Source organism: Aulostomus chinensis, chromosome 24, assembly GCF_037954235.1.
Source record: "Aulostomus chinensis isolate RoL2024-O1b breed Wild chromosome 24, RoL_Achi_v1.0, whole genome shotgun sequence".
In the NCBI taxonomy this organism is placed as follows: domain Eukaryota; kingdom Metazoa; phylum Chordata; class Actinopteri; order Syngnathiformes; family Aulostomidae; genus Aulostomus; species Aulostomus chinensis.
Genome location: NC_141343.1, coordinates 15,238,750 through 15,257,254, shown reverse-complemented (window position 1 = coordinate 15,257,254; position 18,505 = coordinate 15,238,750). Strand labels below are relative to the sequence as shown.

General features: G+C 47.6%; 3 protein-coding genes across 6 annotated transcripts in view; all 3 read right to left on the bottom strand.

The window, feature by feature from the left end:
• The window catches only part of actn3b (actinin alpha 3b), a 35,789-nt gene extending 32,235 nt beyond the window's left edge, over positions 1–3,554 (bottom strand). The window contains exons 1-2 of the mRNA XM_086197475.1: positions 3,511–3,554; positions 1,717–1,809 (exon numbers count right to left, since the gene is read on the bottom strand). The gene's annotated coding sequence lies outside the window, so the exon portion shown is untranslated. The remainder of the gene's footprint in view (positions 1–1,716; positions 1,810–3,510) is intronic.
• Positions 3,555–6,872: 3,318 nt separating this feature from the next.
• rbm14b (RNA binding motif protein 14b) lies at positions 6,873–13,146 on the bottom strand. Of its 4 annotated transcripts, none has more exons than XM_086197482.1 (4): positions 12,970–13,146; positions 10,141–10,493; positions 8,277–9,342; positions 6,873–7,181 (listed from the first exon to the last, which is right to left on the bottom strand). In XM_086197482.1, the coding sequence occupies exons 2-4, from the start codon at positions 10,487–10,489 to the stop codon at positions 6,878–6,880; spliced, it is 1,719 nt and encodes a 572-aa protein (XP_086053608.1). In that variant the 5' UTR covers positions 10,490–10,493; positions 12,970–13,146; the 3' UTR covers positions 6,873–6,877. The 4 variants fall into 4 exon arrangements, with proteins under 4 accessions (XP_086053608.1, XP_086053609.1, XP_086053606.1 ...); XM_086197483.1 differs by lacking the exon at positions 12,970–13,146 and adding an exon at positions 12,644–12,866; XM_086197480.1 differs by lacking the exon at positions 12,970–13,146 and adding an exon at positions 12,160–12,180.
• A 1,476-nt stretch (positions 13,147–14,622) lies between these two features.
• ccs (copper chaperone for superoxide dismutase) lies at positions 14,623–18,269 on the bottom strand. The gene is made up of 8 exons (XM_086196785.1): positions 18,114–18,269; positions 17,668–17,740; positions 17,249–17,386; positions 16,966–17,140; positions 16,613–16,673; positions 15,432–15,509; positions 15,252–15,355; positions 14,623–15,171 (listed from the first exon to the last, which is right to left on the bottom strand). Exons 1-8 carry the CDS (start codon positions 18,135–18,137, stop codon positions 15,012–15,014), a joined length of 813 nt encoding a protein of 270 aa, XP_086052911.1. The 5' UTR covers positions 18,138–18,269; the 3' UTR covers positions 14,623–15,011.
• Between the last annotated feature and the right edge of the window lie 236 nt (positions 18,270–18,505).

Genomic DNA, 18,505 nt, shown 5'->3' with positions numbered 1-18,505 from the left:
ACGACCGATACAGACCCCTCGGATATTTACGGAGCAGCAGAGAGCAAACGAGAGATACAAGTTGTTCCCACGCTTCGATTCATTTGTGGACGTGTAACTTGTTCCCTCAGTTTGATTTACTTGTGGCCATGAAAAAGAACTTGTTCCCACTGATCGAGTGAGGTAGGACTTACTTGATTCATTTGTATTAACAAAATCTGACTTGTTCCCACAATTTGATTCGTGGGTGGCAATGACATACAACATGTTCCCCCGACTAATTCATGGTCCTGGGATGCAACTTGTTCCCACAATTTTGTTCATTTTTAGAACATGATTTGTTCCCATAACCTGATAGATTTTTTAGTGGCAAGATGAAACTTGTTCCAATTACCTGATTAATAAAACCTGTTCCCACGGTTTCATTTGTGACCAACAAGTATAATTTGTTCCGCCTGTTAAAGTCATTGGTGGCCATGAGATAGGACTTGTTCCCATAATGAGACGGGTTGAGGGCTGTCAACTGTTCTCACAACCTGATTAAGGAATGATCCCTAAATTAATGACTAGCTCCCAAATCTGAATTAATTCATGGCTGTGAGCTGCGACCATTCATCCATTTTCTATACTGCTTATCCATTCAGGGTCACAGGGGGTGGGGGTGGAGCCTATCCCAGCTGACATTGGGTGAGAGGCGGGGTTCACCCTGGACTGGTCGCCAATCCGTCGCCAGGCCATCAGGAGCAATTAGGGGTTCAGGATCTTGCTCAAGGACACTTGGACATGGTTACCCAGAAAGTGAGGATCGAACTGGCAACCCCTCCATTGCTAGACAGCCACCCCCCCCCCCCCCCCACACACACACACGTGACCAGTTCCCACAATTTGATTTCTTTGTGGCTATGCAATGTGCCTTGTTTTCACTTCATTTACTTAGTAGCTGCATGATATAATTGATGTACTTCATGGCCACAGATTCATCAAAGCTTGGGCGTGAATTATATCCATATTTTCACCTCTCTGTGGCCGCTCCGTAGATATTTGTAATCCACGTGTGCAGTAGGAGCCAGGATAGTCACAATAACAAACATCTAACCAAGCACACACGTTAATACCTGCAGACCTTTGGCAGAACAGGTGGAACCTGCTGGATCAAAGCAACAACACAGACGTGTGCAGACAGAGCATCTGGATTAGAGTTCTTCAGCTGTCCAAACCACAGGAGGCGGGGGGCGGGAAGGGTGAGGAGGAGGGGGAGGCTGCAGCGAGCTTTGGCTGTCAGTGACTGAATTCAGAGCATGGCGGGGCGTGGAGGGGAGGGGGGTTTAGAGGATGCATGGCCGCATTCACCCAAGCACGGAAGCCCAAGCACCTGCAGCAGACTTTGGTAAGGAGCTGGGAGAGTGGGGAAGATGTGGAGGCTAAGCCCTGATCATGGAGGCGGAGAGGGGAGGGAGGGAGCCTTTTTTCATTGCATTCCGCATTGGCATTGATTTTTCACTTAACTGTTTCTGTCAGCTCACAATTGGAAGCCATAAAAAGATCTTAGGGGCATTTTGGTGTGGGATATACTTAAGGTTTCTCAAGGATTACAAATTGTTTTGGTGGAATTCAAAGCAGCCGTGTCTTTTAGACTAACTTTTCGCTTCAACCTATAATGGCAAAGCATCCTCCAGAATCAGGTGGGTGAGGTTAGGGAGCAGCCTTGCACAGACGATCCACCCTGCACCAACTCACCTTGTGAAATATCAATCTTCTATTCATTCCTCTCCTCCGATGTCTTCCCTTCTTTTTGCTTGTTAGGCGGACTGCCTCGATTCCATCTCGCAGCTGTCAGAGCAAATGGCGGATAACTCGTTTGACTCTGTAGGTTTGAGTGCGCACACTCAGAGCACATATCCTGCTGATTTCCTGAGAAACAGAGCTGCCCAACCAGAAAAGTCCTATAGGACCCCTGAGATCGAGGAGAATCTACAGGTGGGAGCGGCCCAACACGTAGGCCGATCTTACAGGAGGTTTCTGATTGGTTCGCTGGCTGTGAGGGACGATACCAACATTTGGTTTATCAGCTCACATCCAAATTATGTTGAGAAAGATCCCTTCGCCAGCCACATGGAGCAAAGCGACTTATCCAAGTCTCTCATGAGTGCAGTGGCGAGCCTCTATGGCAACATAGAAGGGTGGGGAGGTGAGTGGTTCTGGGAAGTCGAGTCCAGATCCGAAGTTGGCGACGGCGGTGGCGGCGAGAAAGCACTGTGTGTGTGTGAACGGCGGAGAGAATAGGGTGTAGGGACAGTAGGGTGGGGTTGAGGAGAGGGTAGGGAGGTGTGAGGGCGGCGAATACGGCGGTGGAGAGGAGTTGACTAATGGGCGGGGGGGTGTCCCCCATTGTGTCAAGTCTCCCTTATACCCTTTCCCTCTGCACATACCCGCACTTATGCAGGGTTTCCAAACCACAGTAAACCTCAATAACGCTGATCCTTGTTCCCATCGCAAGAACAAGACCTGCCTTTCCTGTTTATTGTGGTGCGTCATGTCACAAAGCCGCTCGGAGGTCAAAGGTGTTGTCAAAACGTAACGGATATTCATCTCCCGGGCTTCTATACTCTGTACTATCGAGAGCAGAGTACGTTTTTATGTCGTTCTATTCTAAGTTTTGCCTGTGTCAGTTTTTCAAACGCATCCCTCAATCTCCTGGGAGTACCGCCAACTACCACATTCTCCTGCCACCGTTGGCTTCATCTTGTCACCCGACTGCAATGAGTTTTACCAGGAAGACATCATGTGCGGTAAGGTCTTACTATGCCCCCCAGGCCTCCTCTAAACAGGTACCTCATCAACCAGTGGAGGCTCATAGGCTGCCACCAGGTTGGTTGTGTCAGTATGGATGCGCACAGAAGCTGGACGTGATTGGGGAACTGAAGCAGCCGTCCCAGTGTTCGTGAGCAATGAAACGGGCCACTGCACTACCTGCGCGCCCTGTGTGAGTCCACAGAAGGGACAAGCTTTCGTTGCGTCTGTGCTGTGCTGTGGACATAGAGTTGCTTGTCATTATGTGTGTTATGTGTGAGATGGGAGTTGCCAGAAGTGGGCTGTAAACTGCCATGTTCACACCACTGTAGGGTCACCCAGGAGTGCATGCATGTGACAAAAGCCAGATGTTCACAAATGTTATGGGGTGTTTTGGCCAATGGGAAACGGGCCTATCGAAAAGGTTTACATCCAAACCCTCCCTTTATTCACCACCTCATCCTGAATGCAGTCACACGTACCAGCAGACCGGAACCTGGTTCTTGTGTATAGGGTCCAAGCCCACCCCCACCCTGCACGCCACCCCCACCGAGGAGCCCGAGGCTGTAGTTCTGCTATTGATTGCAGCAATAAGGAGGTGTTACGGAGTGGGAAGGGGAGGTGGGAAGGTGGTGATGGCGGAGGAGAGGAGGACGGGGAGTGGTCAAGGCACAGTCAAAAGGAAGGGTCGGCAGGTGGGAAGAGGAGAGGTCAGTGCTTTTGGTTTGGTTTTTCATTTACCTTGGTCGTGAAGAGAGAGAGAACCACTGCGGTGGCGTCACGCTAAAAGTCATCCCCATGGCTCACGCTGCCACAATCACGCACGGCTGCATGCCGGCTGTTCCAGGTGTGACCTAATTCAGTTGAGATAAGTTAGTTCAGAGCTGAGGTGTCGCGGGGTTCTCTTGTTTGCGAGTAGATGATCACACATGCAGGTCTGAGAGTAGAGTGAACACAGAGACAAACGGTGGGGGACAATTCGGTGCAGCAGGGAGAGACCAGACCAGACGCACACCCATCAACCCCGGAAACAGGACGGCTCCACAGATCAAAATGCGCCCAGGCCATTCTATCTGTGCGACTCTCCCCAGCTTCCACTGTTCTTTCACAGTGAAATCACTTTAGAGATATGGTTACTTGCCAAATTTACCACTAAACTGATCGAGAGCAAATCCCCCTTCATGGAATTTTTCATTCTGGTGGGTTTGCGGTATAGCCGTGCAGCACACACTTAAGAAGCTGGAGAGAGAAAGGAGCACCAACCGGCACTTACCCCGACCAAAGAGTGCAAAGCTGGGGCAGCATCTACACCTGTCTCCCCCCGGGTCCCCAGTCAAATGGGTCTGGAGGCCATTTTACACAAGAGAGACAGATAGTGGAGAACATAAACAAGAAGAAGGGGAACTGTCCAAACCCTTTGCTACTACAGTAAACAGCCAAACATTCTTTATTATTATTAATAGTAATATTATAATGCTTATTGTATACATTTCTCAATAAAAAGCATGCCAATTTTTATGACTTTTCCTTTGTCTTTTCCTAAAAAACAAAAAGGCAAAATTAATCTCTAAAAGTCTCAAACATGGCAAACAAGACATTTCACAAACCACAAAATTCTACAAAGGATGCAACTGATGTTTATATATATATAGATAGATATATGTATATATCGATGACAGAAAAGTTACACTGTGAGATGCAAAAGTCATTGAGCCACTAAAAACCACAGTGGGGGAGGGGACAGGGGAGACAGCAAGGCAGCAGGGTGATTTCAGAGGGTATGTCTGTGTGTGCATCAGACAGCTGTCAAACAGTACTTGCAAAAAGAAAAATATCATCTCAGTAGTCATGTTTCCATCAGTGTTTTTGAGGTATCGCATTGGAAAAGCTTGAGACGCCTACATTTGGAAAACGTCACATTTTCCAAAAAAAAAATTCATCAAAACTTCATTGAGGTGGTTTTTGCCCTTTGGTGAAGGAGACTAAATGCCCGTAATTGTAAAATGGGAGCTTTCCATGCTTTCCCACGCCTCTGTGCTAGCAGCAGGCAGGAGCCAGAGGCACTGGTTTCAGGTTGGCCCCTCTGATTGTCTTTGGGGTGATAAATCAGAAACGCCTTCAAGGAATTCCTTCAAATTTGGCACAAGCGTCCAAACTTTGTCTTACTTGATAACAGCGACGTGGCTGATACTCAGCACCGAAGACTACATCTGCTTCAACAACCGAATGACTTCCTCAAGACCGCTCACAACTGACCGCTCGGACATAGCGGTGGATAAGGGTTACATTTGATACGATGCTGGATTTTGCAATGTCCCATATGCTGATACAGTTTTGCTCATTAGACTGAAAGAGACACATTTAATGAAAGACCAATATCCAAAGATACACCGATATTGCTGTGCATTCTTAGTTACAGCCATGCGTAATGCTGCCGATACTGACATCTGTCACCCCCCCCCCCCCAAAAAAAAGAAACACATTGCGAAGGCCAGTTTATTTGATTCCACTCAGCATTATTTTCTCCTTGGACAAGGGTGAGGAGCACTGAGATGGCAGACTATTAGGTGCAAGGACAACATCTGGACCCTTGAGATGACACAAGAATGGAAACATGACCAGTGATTTGTGGAAAACCTGCTTGTTGTTCCGGATAGGTGGGATTAGCCACACAAGACAAGCTCATGAACATCAAAAATCTGCGACGCCTGATGTGAACCAACAGATCAAACAAGCAGATTAAAACTTCTTCTTCTTCTTTTTTTTTTTTTTGCAATTACAATCTGAAGCAAATCTGGTATTCTGGGGTGGGAAAAGATGATAGAGCTGGAAGACACTGCCCCATCTCTCATTTCATTGGTGCTATTACTGTCTTGTCTGCTTAAGAACGAACCTGCGAGGCTCAGTTTGTGGCTTTTTAAAAACCCTGTGATATGAAACTAATACAGGAGTGCAAGAAAGCTCCAGAGCTGGAGCTGGAGGGTTCCTGTCTCCCCCCCTTGAAATGATTAAAAAGTAATGTCCAAAGCACTTAAAATGGGAGATCCCTCCACGTAATGCACTTCACACAAAGCTTATAGGCACATAATTGTCATACATTACAATTCTCAACAGGACGCAGTGTAAAAATCCTTTTGTAAACAGCTCGTTCAGTAGTCACACATGGATTTTCCTTTTTCACATGTACGATTCATTGCACCCCAGATGCACATAAACTACACAGAAACAAACAAAACTTGTAAAAAAGGCCTCAGTACTATCTACAAAACCATGCTCCTCCCTTCATAAACTGCCGACATTAGCAAGGAGCACGGAATAGAATAAACACTGAAATTGACTGTCAGAGGTAGGCAGCTGTTGGAAAAGAATGAGAGGTGAAGCAGTGTCTTTCAGCAGTAAAGACTACAGGTCGGGAATTGGAGAGGAGAAAAAGGGAGAAATTAAAACATACATTACAGTACGTAATATGTGTGCTTTCTGTTTTTTCTCTGCAAGTCTTAGCTGCGGTGTTTGTGCGCTGCAAGGTCAGGAGCCCGCACTCTTTCACTCGCTTACATCCACAATCAAGACACCCCCCTCCCCCCCCCCCCAAACAAAAGAAAAAGGCAAGCGTGGTTCTGTTGGACACAAAACAGTGCAACCATTTATGCGACATCTCGTCTGATTACAAATCTATATTCAACATAAGGCAAAAAAGGTTTCAAATTAGCTGCCCTAATGATCATCCAGGCCTACAGAGGATGGCTAAAACATTTGATCATGGGTTTGGCCTTAGAAAATCATAATTGGGTTGCAGAAATGAAGGCATATGAAATGACTGCCCGGCGGGTCAGTCCAGTACTGGCACAAGTGTGAGACTGGCACGATAAAAAAGTAAAATCCTAAACAATGCCCGACAACCGACGAGAACCATGGTTGCAATGTGTGTGTGCAAGCAGGACCAGCTGATCAAGTCCCTGGTGAAGCAGGTTAATAAACCTTCAAGCCCCGCCCTGCACACTGAGAGACCAGACACACTCACATACACACATACAGCTGCTGTACGGTGGTCAAGTTTGGGGTGGAAGAGGAAGTGGGTCAGGGCAAAGAGGGAGGGTTTGGGGACAGACTATCGGAAGGGGGGCTCAGGCGTGTGAAGGGAGAGTTCGGGGCGGCGGAGGATGGCCTCCTTGCGCGTGGGCGGCGGCAACGGCGGCTCATACACCCTGGGCGCAGCCATGGCGGCTGCAACTGCCGCAGCGGTGGGGACCACTGGCCTGAGAGCATCCAGCGTGGCGACTGGTTGGGCAGACATCGTAGGGACAGCAGCGACTCCCGGCATGCCAGGAAGGGCTGTCACTGTGTTTGGAGGTGGATAGGCGTACTGGAACTGGGGGTACTGCTGCAGCTGCTGGTAGTACTCCGCATAGTACCTATGGGTGGAGGAGGGTAGTGAATGGAGGGGGTGGGTGAAGGGAAGTAGAAATATAGTGGCATCACAGTGACCAACAAAACAGCCAATAAGAGGCGCAGCCATGAGAAACATGCCTCACTAAATCCAGTGAGAATGGTAGCCCTGGAGATGGTGGTTGTTATCACATCTGTGATTTGCTCAGATCTCAAGCAGTTGGTGCGTTCCTGACAGTGGAGCGACCAGTTCCTGACAGACACACACTACCTTCACTGGGCTAATGTCTGCGGGGCAGGAGCGAAACAGTGACTACATTAAGTTGGTCCTCTTTTACCAAATATCATTTCTTCCACACAAAGTTTGTCCTCTCCAAAAATTCAAAGCACACTTGGTTACCGGAGCCCTTTAGCTCAAACTTGTGGTGATTATCTGGTCGTTAGGCGGATTCCCACCATAAAGGGCATTTTTTTTCTCTCGTAACAGAAACCAAACCAAGACCACCTCTACAACAGATTTCAGGCTTGGTTTGGTGCGCACTTGTGCAGGATTGTTCTTGGGCTGCATCTGCCTCAGCATTCAGTCAGCTCACATTTACCGACCCAAGGCTACAGTTCATCTATTACACTGCCACACCAACTTACACTTCGGTGGACAAATTGTCAGCTTTGTCTGGATCAAATTACCAGGGTTGTAAAGTTTCAACATCTACATTTTAGCCTAAAAGATGCTTGAAGTGTACATAAGGTAGGGTGAGTAAAAACAAATTTTAGTGTGGCCAAATGATGACAAGTCTGAGCTTGACATGAATCATCTCTGTGGATTTGGGGAGTTCCTGACTGATGATTCCGAGCATCAAGTTTAAAAGGGGCAGTCTGAAATTGCTCAGAACTCCCTAAAATGAACCACACCGATACTGCAATCCCTCCAGGGTTCCATTCAACCGAATTTGACAAGGAAGGGGAAAATGCACCCTTTAGTGTGAGCAACATTAGCAAGAGAGACAGAAGCGTTTCCTACGTGCATTCCAGCCTAAACAGTGGAAAGATTGTGCGGACAAAAACCTTAACTTTTCAGTGGTGCTGCAAACCTAGGGAAGGAATCACACATCATGTCCTACCTGGCCATGGGGTCCTCTGCAGCCTCCACTGCCTCCTCTGCTGCCCTGCCAGCTGGTGTGGGGAGCAAGGGTCGTCGTGGTTTGGCTCTCTGGTAAATAAATGGCTTCATCACTGGGTCTGGTAAAAGCGGCGCAGACCTCCGTAGGGGACTACGGTCCCTTTCCCCCGACTTTGCTGCAGCAGCTGCTGCAGCAGCCGCTGCTGACTGCTGCTCAGCTACAACCTGCTGGCCTTGAGCGAAATAATGTGCTTGCCTGGCTGCCTCAAAGATGGCTGTCGTAGGGTCCGCTGCACCCATGGCGCTTATATGAGCATAAGCCGGTGTGGCTGCACCGTAAATCGCCGGAGCTACTGAGTAAGCTGGGTTGACAGCAGCTGCTGCCGTCTGCATTTCTATTCCAGGAGCAGCCGCCAGGTAGACTGGATTGGCCATAGTTGGGGTGTAAACCGGAGTTGTGTAGGCAGCAGCTGCAGCAGCAGCAGCAGCCGCCGCCGCTGGACTTGCTGCCACCTGGCCATAGATGTTAGGCGTCATGGAGCTGTATACCTGTGTGGCCCCTGAAGTCAGAGCTGCTTGATTTGCCACCGTTCCATAGAGCTGATTGGCAACATTGGCACCATACACCTGGCTGGCAAGAGCACCATAAACAGCTGGGTTCACTGGGTTTCCATCGGTACGTGTGCCTGTGGTGATCCCAGTGAGAGCTGCATATGTGGGGTCAAACGTGGAAGTGTTGTAGACAGAATTGTGCACGCTTTGTTGGACTTGTAACGGAAGGCCGGCGGCGGCAGCGGCAGCGGCAGCCAGGACAGCTGCCTGACTCTGATACTGCTCCAGAGATGGCTTCCCCACTGGGCATTCTCCAGCATAGTGGCCCTGCTTTCCACAGTTAACGCAGGGGATTTTCCCTGTAGGGGTCTGCTTGCTGGGCTGGACCTTAGAGAGCTCCACAGAGAGGGGCCGACCCTTAAAGGAGGTGCCATGCAGGGCCTCGATGGCCTGAAGTGCATCTTCCTTGTTTTCCATGTGCACAAAGGCATAGCCTGCGGAAGAGGAATGCCTGGCTGTCATTGAGCGCAGGGACAACAATTAGGATCACAGTGGCAACGCCACGGCCACATTCTCACTTATTTATACTCGTAGAAATGATAAAACCTGACAAAGGAAACACTCAGGTCAAACTTGAAGACTTCAAATGTTTCTTGTGTCTCACTCAGAGTTTGACCAGGTGGTCACATACATTTGTGAAAGCGGAATGACACCTGAGTTGATCTCTTGTTTTCCCTGCACGATGGCGCTACTTCAATCATACCCAACTCTGCAGTAAGAATATTTTTCACTAAAACATTGAGCATGAAATCATTTCACGTAATTAAATGAACAATTAGGTTTTACAAAACCAATGAAAAAATATTACATTGTACTAACTTGGGAAGGATGTGACATTTCAACTTCCTGAATTACAAAACCCACCATCCATCACCATAATTACGTAACGTGTCACGGCCTGAAGCCGTAAAATCATGAGACGTTTCACTTTCATGGATCAGTCTCAGCTGACACACAGTTAATGTTGTAAGTGTGTTTTCAACAATCAGATGCTGTACAAGTGTCAAAGCGAGCCACGACATTCTCGTCTGAACCCAACAAAAAACTTAGCGTCCTCACAAAAATTCTGAGAAAATGTGTCCAAAAATATGCAGGCAATGTGCGTATATTAACGTGTGTCAAGATTCATTCTTTAAATAGCAGAACTTGGACGAATGGTTGACACACACTGATTTCATATTTCTTCTTCCTCCAGTTTGATATTCAGAGGGCTAAAAAAAGTTCAAAGATGTGGGAAGGCTTTCTTCACTCACCTTTGACTTTGTCACATTCAAGTACTTTCCCAAACGTCTGGAAGAGCTGCTGGAGGTCTTCGGTAGTGCACATCCCACTCAGATTACCCACAAACACCTTGGTGGAGTGCAGCGGCCTTCCCCTTGACTCCTCCACCACCAGATTCCGTCCACGGAACTCCCTGCCATTCAACTCCCGGATGGCCCGCTCAGCGGCGCCCTCACCCTGCAGGTGGACGAAGGCGAACTGTCGCAGCACGCTGCAGCTGACCACCTGGCCATAGGGTTCAAAAATGGCTGACAGCTCCTCCTGGGTGGTGTCCAATGCCAGGTTGCCCACGAAGAGCTTCACTGTGTGGCTCTTGTCCATGGCGCTGCAGAGAATCAGAAGACGGCTGTGGTTAGAGAAAAGTCAGGTAGTTCACTGACCATCAGATGTGACAAAAACTTAGCGTGCGTACACACACACACACACACACTTGGAACTGCAGTAGAAGTGGAGTGTGTTTGTGTGTGTAGAGGGACAGAGCTGTGCCAGCTACTTCAGTTCTTTTTCAGGTCTGGTCTTAAAAACGCTCGTGGGGGGAGGGGCGCTGCTGACTTTGAATTCCAGAAACAAGAGTTTTCTTCAATGTGAAACTTCATTATTCAGAGATTACAGAGACAAAAGCCCGAGGATCCAGGGCCTTAACACACTAATCACATAAGTAAGAAACAAATCAGCTTTTATTCAAATTAAGAACGCAGCAGCTCTGCTTGTGGGTGTTACGGCTGTACTTGGAGCGAACGTCCGATTTATAAATCAAGCACGAGGCGAACATCTGAAAATCTTGACATTCAGAGGCAAATCCAAACAACCAAAGTTCAAAAACTGAGGTGAAATGTGAGACAGAGGGGGGTCAACATTTATTGCTATGTACTCCACATGATTTATGGTATATTTCAAATTAGAGCTGAGAACACAACTGTCTGATTACCACTGGGTAGTCTAATAGTATACAAACGACCTTTAATTGACAACTCAATGGCTGCACCTTCATTCAAAACTTTCACTGCCCTGTATTAAAATGATAAACTTTTAGAGTTGTACACTTTTATTGAGCCCATTAAATGTAGCTTTTATTACATTATAGTGAAAACTAAAATACATTTAAGGTCTTTAGTCGCTTACTGAACATTAACAATTCAAAATAGAGCTGCCATAAATAAAATGGGCCAAAACATGACTTCTATCACAATAAATTTCAATATAGTAGAATATTACTGGGGTGGAATATTCAAACAGTACCATGGACAAAATCAATTGCTATTTATTGCTGTGTCAATTTCATTTCGCTGCTGTAATTCAAATAATAGAAAATGAAGGGAACACATTTCTATGCCTTGTAACACAGAGACAAAAACAGGCCGTGTACAGAAAACAACACTCACACGCCGAGTACTGCGATACTTGGCCCACAATAACAATATAGTGTCATGATTCTGCAGTACTACAATCTACCTTTCTAGTCATGAAACACCTAAAACAAGAGTCCTACGCTGTCCCTCGTCTGCTGATTAGCCAGGGATCAGAGGCCAATTTGGTCTGGTACTCAGTTCATTCGTAGCACGTTAGCTTGTATGAGCTAGCCCAGAATCCACGGTCTGTCACGGCCCATGGCATGATTTCAATTGTTTAACAGAATTAATGGACTTGTTAACCGGACTTAATGGACTTGTGTATCAGGAAGTTGCAGCCTCCAGATGCACATATGGTGAAACAATCCATTCGGATGTCTCATGTCTATAATCTCTATAAACACAATGCTTGCGGGAAAAACAAAAAAAATTCCAGCGAGTTAGATGGGCATGAGAAGATGTTTTGTCAGTTTTTTGACACTTTTACATCTTGAAATATAAAATGGGGGATGCTTCAGCCTGTTAGCTTGTGTTTTGCAAACACACTGTCGAGTATCCAAAATGTGTTTGTTTTTTAAGTAATTGGGGCTGACACTGGACTGAAAATACACACAAGTTGACACATTCGTGATCCTACAGTACCCCTGGGAAATGAATGTCCTGTGAGTGCATTGTACTTGATAATGACACCAGCCATGTGGGAACAATGTGTATACCATCGTTGGCCGTCAATATCGCGATATCATATTTGGTGCCAACTCTCATGCAGTCTTTGGCCACGATAGTTACTTATATTTGACACCTTTCGTTAAACGTCCTTTCTCGCACCTTTAACGGCTTTTATGGCCGGTTTTGATCCGAAGGGCCAAGCGGAACTCGACACCTACGGGGAGACCGTTCTATTTTATCGCATTGGGCGCCAACCGGCTGCCGATGAACGAGCCAAAACCACCCCGGAAAAATGTCTACAAATCACCGCGTTCGTCTGCGGCACAACCCGCTGGGAGAGAGGAGGGCTGGAGCGGGTTTCTGATGACGCAGCACGACGCTGAGTCAACACATTTTCTCTGCATGGCGACAAAAACACACAAACATACACACTAGGAAAAAAATCCTCAAAAACCACCGTTAACTAATTGTTGCGTCGGATGTGACCGGCGGACGGTGCCGGTTGACCGAAGGTCTACGCTTCAGAGACACAACGAACCCGCACCGTAAACGCCTGACTGCAGCCTGGTTACGAGTGGAACCGGAGCTCAATAACAACAATCACATTTTCCGCGCAGTGAAGGTGCAACGGCGAGAGAATCCGCTATCAGATCGCGCTCAATCCGCCTCCGCGGCTCCAACACACTCAAACACTCCGACCCACTTTAACCACCATTCGTGCGAGTCAAATATGAATAAAACTACGGCGAAATGCGGGGAAACTGAAAGGATCCAGTGTCTTACCTCGGCAGTGCTGTGTTTCAAAATGGTAGCGCCTGCTTCCGCCTGGGTGTCGGGCATGCTGGAGGGGGAGGGCGGCCGCTGCTGCTGCTGCTGCAGAGGAGGAGGAGGAGGATGCTGAGGGCCCGCAAAAACACGCACTACCCACTTATTGTTGCAGTAGAGATCAGAACCTCAGCAACAAGTGTTTCATGAGGAAAACTCCGCTGCTGAATCACAGCCGAACCTCGGTTGCAGGAGCAGCACCGACATATCGGCCGATATTTACCTTGATTAACATCGGCCATCCGCAAATGAGACCCAGACATCCCTGACAGATGCCAAGGCTTGAACGAACCACGGAATAAAGAGCTCAGACGTTTACAAGTAAAATTGTAGCAATTCTTCAATGATCTTTTTGTTTCCTTGCAACAAATAAGGGAGAAACAATAAAAAAGAAAGTTTCAGTATCAGCTAAACCGTCGTTTGAGGTCTCTAAAAATCTGCCGGGAACTCGGCTCACTCGTTAAGGATGATCAAAGAAACCACACCAAGAGTAGAACTGTGCAAGTGACTTCTTTAAAAGAAATCAGATATAAATAAGTGTTTACTGCGATGAAACAGGTGAGGAGCTCAAAATCACTGCTGAGTTTGCGTGGCGGGCAAAAAAATGACCCAAGAAAAAGGGACAGGTTGAAAGACAATTGCAGACCTGACACTTCTGCATGCATTTCTTTAGTCATGTCTATTTTACTTTTGCCTTTGTTTATTCATTCGCATGTCATTTTTCGTTCTCAAGCACTTGGGAGTGAAAGTCTTTGCTAAGGGAATGTTTCTGCTCTTGGGTTGTAATGAGAGGTCCAAGCAGTGACTCGTGGACCCACGAAGGAACAAGCTAACGCTGCTCTGTGGAGCAAACATCACTTCCTGCATCCACTAGGTGGCGCTACGACTTAAAACTGACCGGTGGATGTTTGCATCAGATATCATGAGTCCAGTTGCTTGTTTCCTGTTCTACGGTCAAACAACAAACATCTCACCATGGTAACCTCTCAGTCCTAACAGTGACCCATCACCAAGTGGCGCTGTGACCCATGGTTTGATGAGTCCCCTCTGGGACCAGGCCCCGCCCCTCCACATTATTTCTGCTAATCGCCACAGCAAACCGTTGCACAGCTGTCAGACACAAGAACGAATGCAGCTGCTTCTGGCATTCCCTCGCTATCAGACCAACTTCAAACATTTCCATCCATCCATTTTCTTCCTTTCTTTCTTCTTATCCTGTTAAGGGTTGTGGGGGGTGGAGCCTATCCTAGCAGCCTTCAGGTGAGAGGCAGGGTTCACCCTGGACGGGTCACCAGTCCATGGCAGGGCCAACACATAGAGACAGACAACCATTGGCTCTCCCAGCCACGCCTACGGTCAATTTAGAGTCTGGATTAACCTGGTCCCTCTTGATGTCTTTGGACTGTGGAGGAAGCTGGAGTACCAGAGAGAACCCAGCAGGAACAGGGAGAACATGGAGACTCACCCAGAAAGACCCCGTGCTCCAGCTGGGGCTTGAACCTGGAACTTTCTTGCTGTGAGGCGATCGTTCTAACCACTGCACCACCGTGCCGCTTCCAAGCATTTCCGTCCCCATTAATCACCCGGACACAATAAGACTGGACATCAGGACTCAAGTTTAAAATAGTGGAATGATCATTTAATGGCAAACAGCAGGACATTAATCTGCATTACTGCCCAGACGAGACAGATAACGTGGACACAACAAAATCATTAGCTGACGGGACCACGAGACGCTGGTGTCAGAGGCGACTGCTCACACACATATTAGCCGTATTAATGGACGTTTAGCTCATCAGAGTCGCAAAGTCGGAGGCTTTTTTAATCTGCTTTCATGTTTTTAAACCCTCAAACTGTCACTCCAAGCACATCTAGCAGAGAGAACAGTCTCTGGTCGTCTGTCCAGCAATCGGGAACGTTGTCTTCGCTGCTCTTCGCTCCAGTGCCGACCCTACCATTCCTTCAGTCATCAGTGCGATTGTCACAGATACGGTGGACACTCAGAGGTTTGCCACCGGCGTCTCGCTGTCAACTTTCCTTCGACCTTTGCCAGCAATTGGCCGGTCTCTCTCCTCCCACAGTGTGACACCGTCGCAGGCACAGATCTGCTTGGTGTTCTGGAAGAGTCCCGCTGATCGGGCGATGATCCCGCAGGCCAGCCTGCAGAGGACAAGACGGGAAAAATGACGGGACTCATCCGGCAAGCATTCCCCGCCAGTGGTTCCTAAAGCAGAACCCACCTTTGGCCAGAGTTCCCTGTCATTTTGGAGAGCGGTTGACCACCTCGACCCAGGTCGTCCTGCCTTTCATCCACCACCAGGGATCGGCCAATCACATCCCAGACCTGCAGCGGGACACCAAGCTGTCAAAGATGTTGTAATAAAATCTTCCTGATCACTTACCAATCACTTGTGTTCTACCTTGAGCTGATTATCCTCCAGTCTAAAGGAGGCACGGCCGTCTGGTCCGGCAACAATATTCCCCAGATCGCCTACATGCTGCAGAGTAAGACACACATGGGTGATAAATACAACACAGCCTTCAACATAGACACGACTTCCACCTGCAGCTGAGAAACAGCCTTTGGGAGTCGAAGCCCTTTCCCACTCCTTGTCTAATATTTAGCAGATGGAGCAGAAGTCCAGGACCACAGGACAAACCCTGAGAACCCACAACTGAGTTTCCTTGTCCAAGGAAGTTAAGCGTTCTTTGTTGTCCGTCAGCAGGGTCACCCAAAACTACCAGGCCCATTCTCAGCAGACCATGGAAGAATCCAGTATGTACATTTTATTTTAAGTTGATGTTAAGTTGTGCATTGCGAGGTATTGCAAGCTCTTAAAACTTTCTACTTGCTCCCTAAAATTTGATATTATGACATCACATGATCGAACTTATTCCCTCAATTTAGCTATTTTGTGGCTACAAGATATGACTTCTTCCCCCCATTTACTGGATTTGTGGCAACGAGCTCCAAGTTGTTCCTTCAAATTAGTTATTATGAGGCACAACTGATAACTTGTTCCCTCAGTTTAATCATTTTGTTGTCAAAAGATAGAACTTGTTCCCTCAAATTAGTTATTTTGTGGCAACAAGACACCACTTTTTCCCACAATTGATTTTGTTTGAGGCCATGAGATATAACTTGTTCCCTAAATGTAGATATTTTGTGGCTAAAAGATATAACTTGTTCCCTCAAAATAGATATGAGGTACAGTTGAGTACCTGTTCCCTCATATTGCTCATTTTGTTGCACCAAGATATAACTTGTTTCCTCAAATTTGTTATTGTGAGGGCACAAAATATAACTTGTTCCCCCAATTGATTAAATTATGGCTATGACATATAACTTATTCCCACAAAATAATCAAAGTCTGGGAACAAGCTTTCTTCCACATAAAACAGTTCACAAGTCTGCAGAAGTGTATTTTGGATCCAGCTGTGAACCTGATTTTGGGGTTTGGAACTGATTACGACCAGGTCCTTGAAGGGGGACAGTTCTGTCTCTGTTTGTGTTTGGGGCATCTCTGTTACTACAGAAGAGACTATCCTGGCACCAAGGATCTACAATTCAGAACAAGCCCAGCAGATGAGACCACATTACCCTCTCAGAGTCCTCTGGACCACCATGTTGTCTGCTGAATGGGTTATAGTGCTCACCGCAGCTGTAGGAGGGAGAGAGTTCTGTTGGTGTCCATTCTTTGTCTCAAGAGACAAGTCAGAATTCAGCTTCTGGCTCAGGACATTCTGTTGTTTTCCTCAGAGTATTTATGCCATTATAGGACTCGTCTTACGCCTCCACACCTCAGACTTCTACGTTCTACTCCTCTTCTCTGGTATTAATGAAAATCTAAGATGGACACCTGCCACCACATCTGAATCACAATCATGTCAACTCACCAAAAATGTGCTAAGGACAAACCTGCATAGATACGTGTCAGAGCCTGGGGGTCTCACCTGAGGCAGTCCTCGGTGAGGTCCCCCAGTGTGTGGACATGGAGCCCATGGGGTCCAGGTTCCAACCCATCAATGGTCCCATCAATCAAGCAGCGGTTGGCAGAGAGCTGGAGGAAGCGGACCACCCCCTGAATGGGTCCAGCTCCAGCCAGCATGACCACGGCCGCCCCCAGGTCTGTCACACACACACACACACACACACACACACACACACACACAAACTCACACCTCCACCTCCAGCAGCTTCACAAAGAGTAGGGAGGGAGCAATGGTGTGGTCTCACCTGGCTCCGATCCTCCCATGGCCTTCAGCACGGCCCGTCGTTTGGTGCTCTCGATCAGGGCCTGCACCTCAGCGCTGGTCAACGTGGACTCCACCAGCACCTCCTCCTTCTTGACGTCGATGATAACCGACGTCACTCCTGTGGACACAAAACCAACATTCACATTCAAGGAGTTACGGAACCACTGGTGTGAACCCGAAATCAATTTTCATGATGGTTCAAGGAAGTCACGTTGGACACAACATGTTTTCACAGTTACACTAATGAGCAGGAGGGGGGAGTTGTTTGTATATAAGAATAAATGTGGATTTCTGCTTCCATATTCATCCTGGAACTGCTGAGCTGCCAACAGTGACACACACCGAGTAAGTCAACACAACCAACCAAGTAAAATCTAAAAGAGCAAAGCGGTTTGTTACCTGGTTTCCCCTCCAGAGCAGCACGGACTTGACTGGCGCAGCTTTCACACGTCATCTGCACCGCGAACTCCAGCTGAAAGTGCGACATGAACACTGGAACTGCATCACCTTTCCACATGAGGAGCAAGCAAACACGGCAGCTAGCAAAAACAAACATAGCTCGCAAACACGACAGCTAGCAAACTCAGGCAGTTAGCAAACACGGCAGTTAGCAAACTCAGGCAGTTAGCAAACACGGCAGTTAGCAAACTCAGGCAGTTAGCAAACTCAGGCAGTTAGCAAACTCAGGCAGCAAACAAACATACTCAACGAGCAACACAGCAGCTAGCAAACACAAGAACAGGCAGCTCGGAAACACATCAGCAAGCAACAGTTGCTTATTCTGGAACAAAACACGTGCTAACACCACCAGGAAAACCCCCAAACACATGAACTCGGCGTCAAACCTTCGCTGGTCTCCTTGATTCCATCTTGCCCCCGAACGTCGCCTCCCTCTTAACCGACAAATGCAAAACTGTAGCGATAACTCAGTAGTTATCTAGTGGCGAATGACTGCAGCCATGTTTATGACGTCATGGTGATGTATCGCCGACGGCTCGCACGTTACCGCCACCTGGCGTCGAACCCCTCCCACTGCGCTTCATCAGCGTCTGGCATGGCGGGATTGTTGGTGGGGGTTTACGAGAACTGTTTCATCACAAGTACCCTAAACCGGAAATGAACCAAAGAAATAAAGCTAAATAAAAATGAATGGAATAAAAGAATTCTGAGACGTGAAATTAGTTTCATGCTCGGTGATGTGAGTCCATGCTCTCTCACAGTCGCTCGAGCAGTGGGG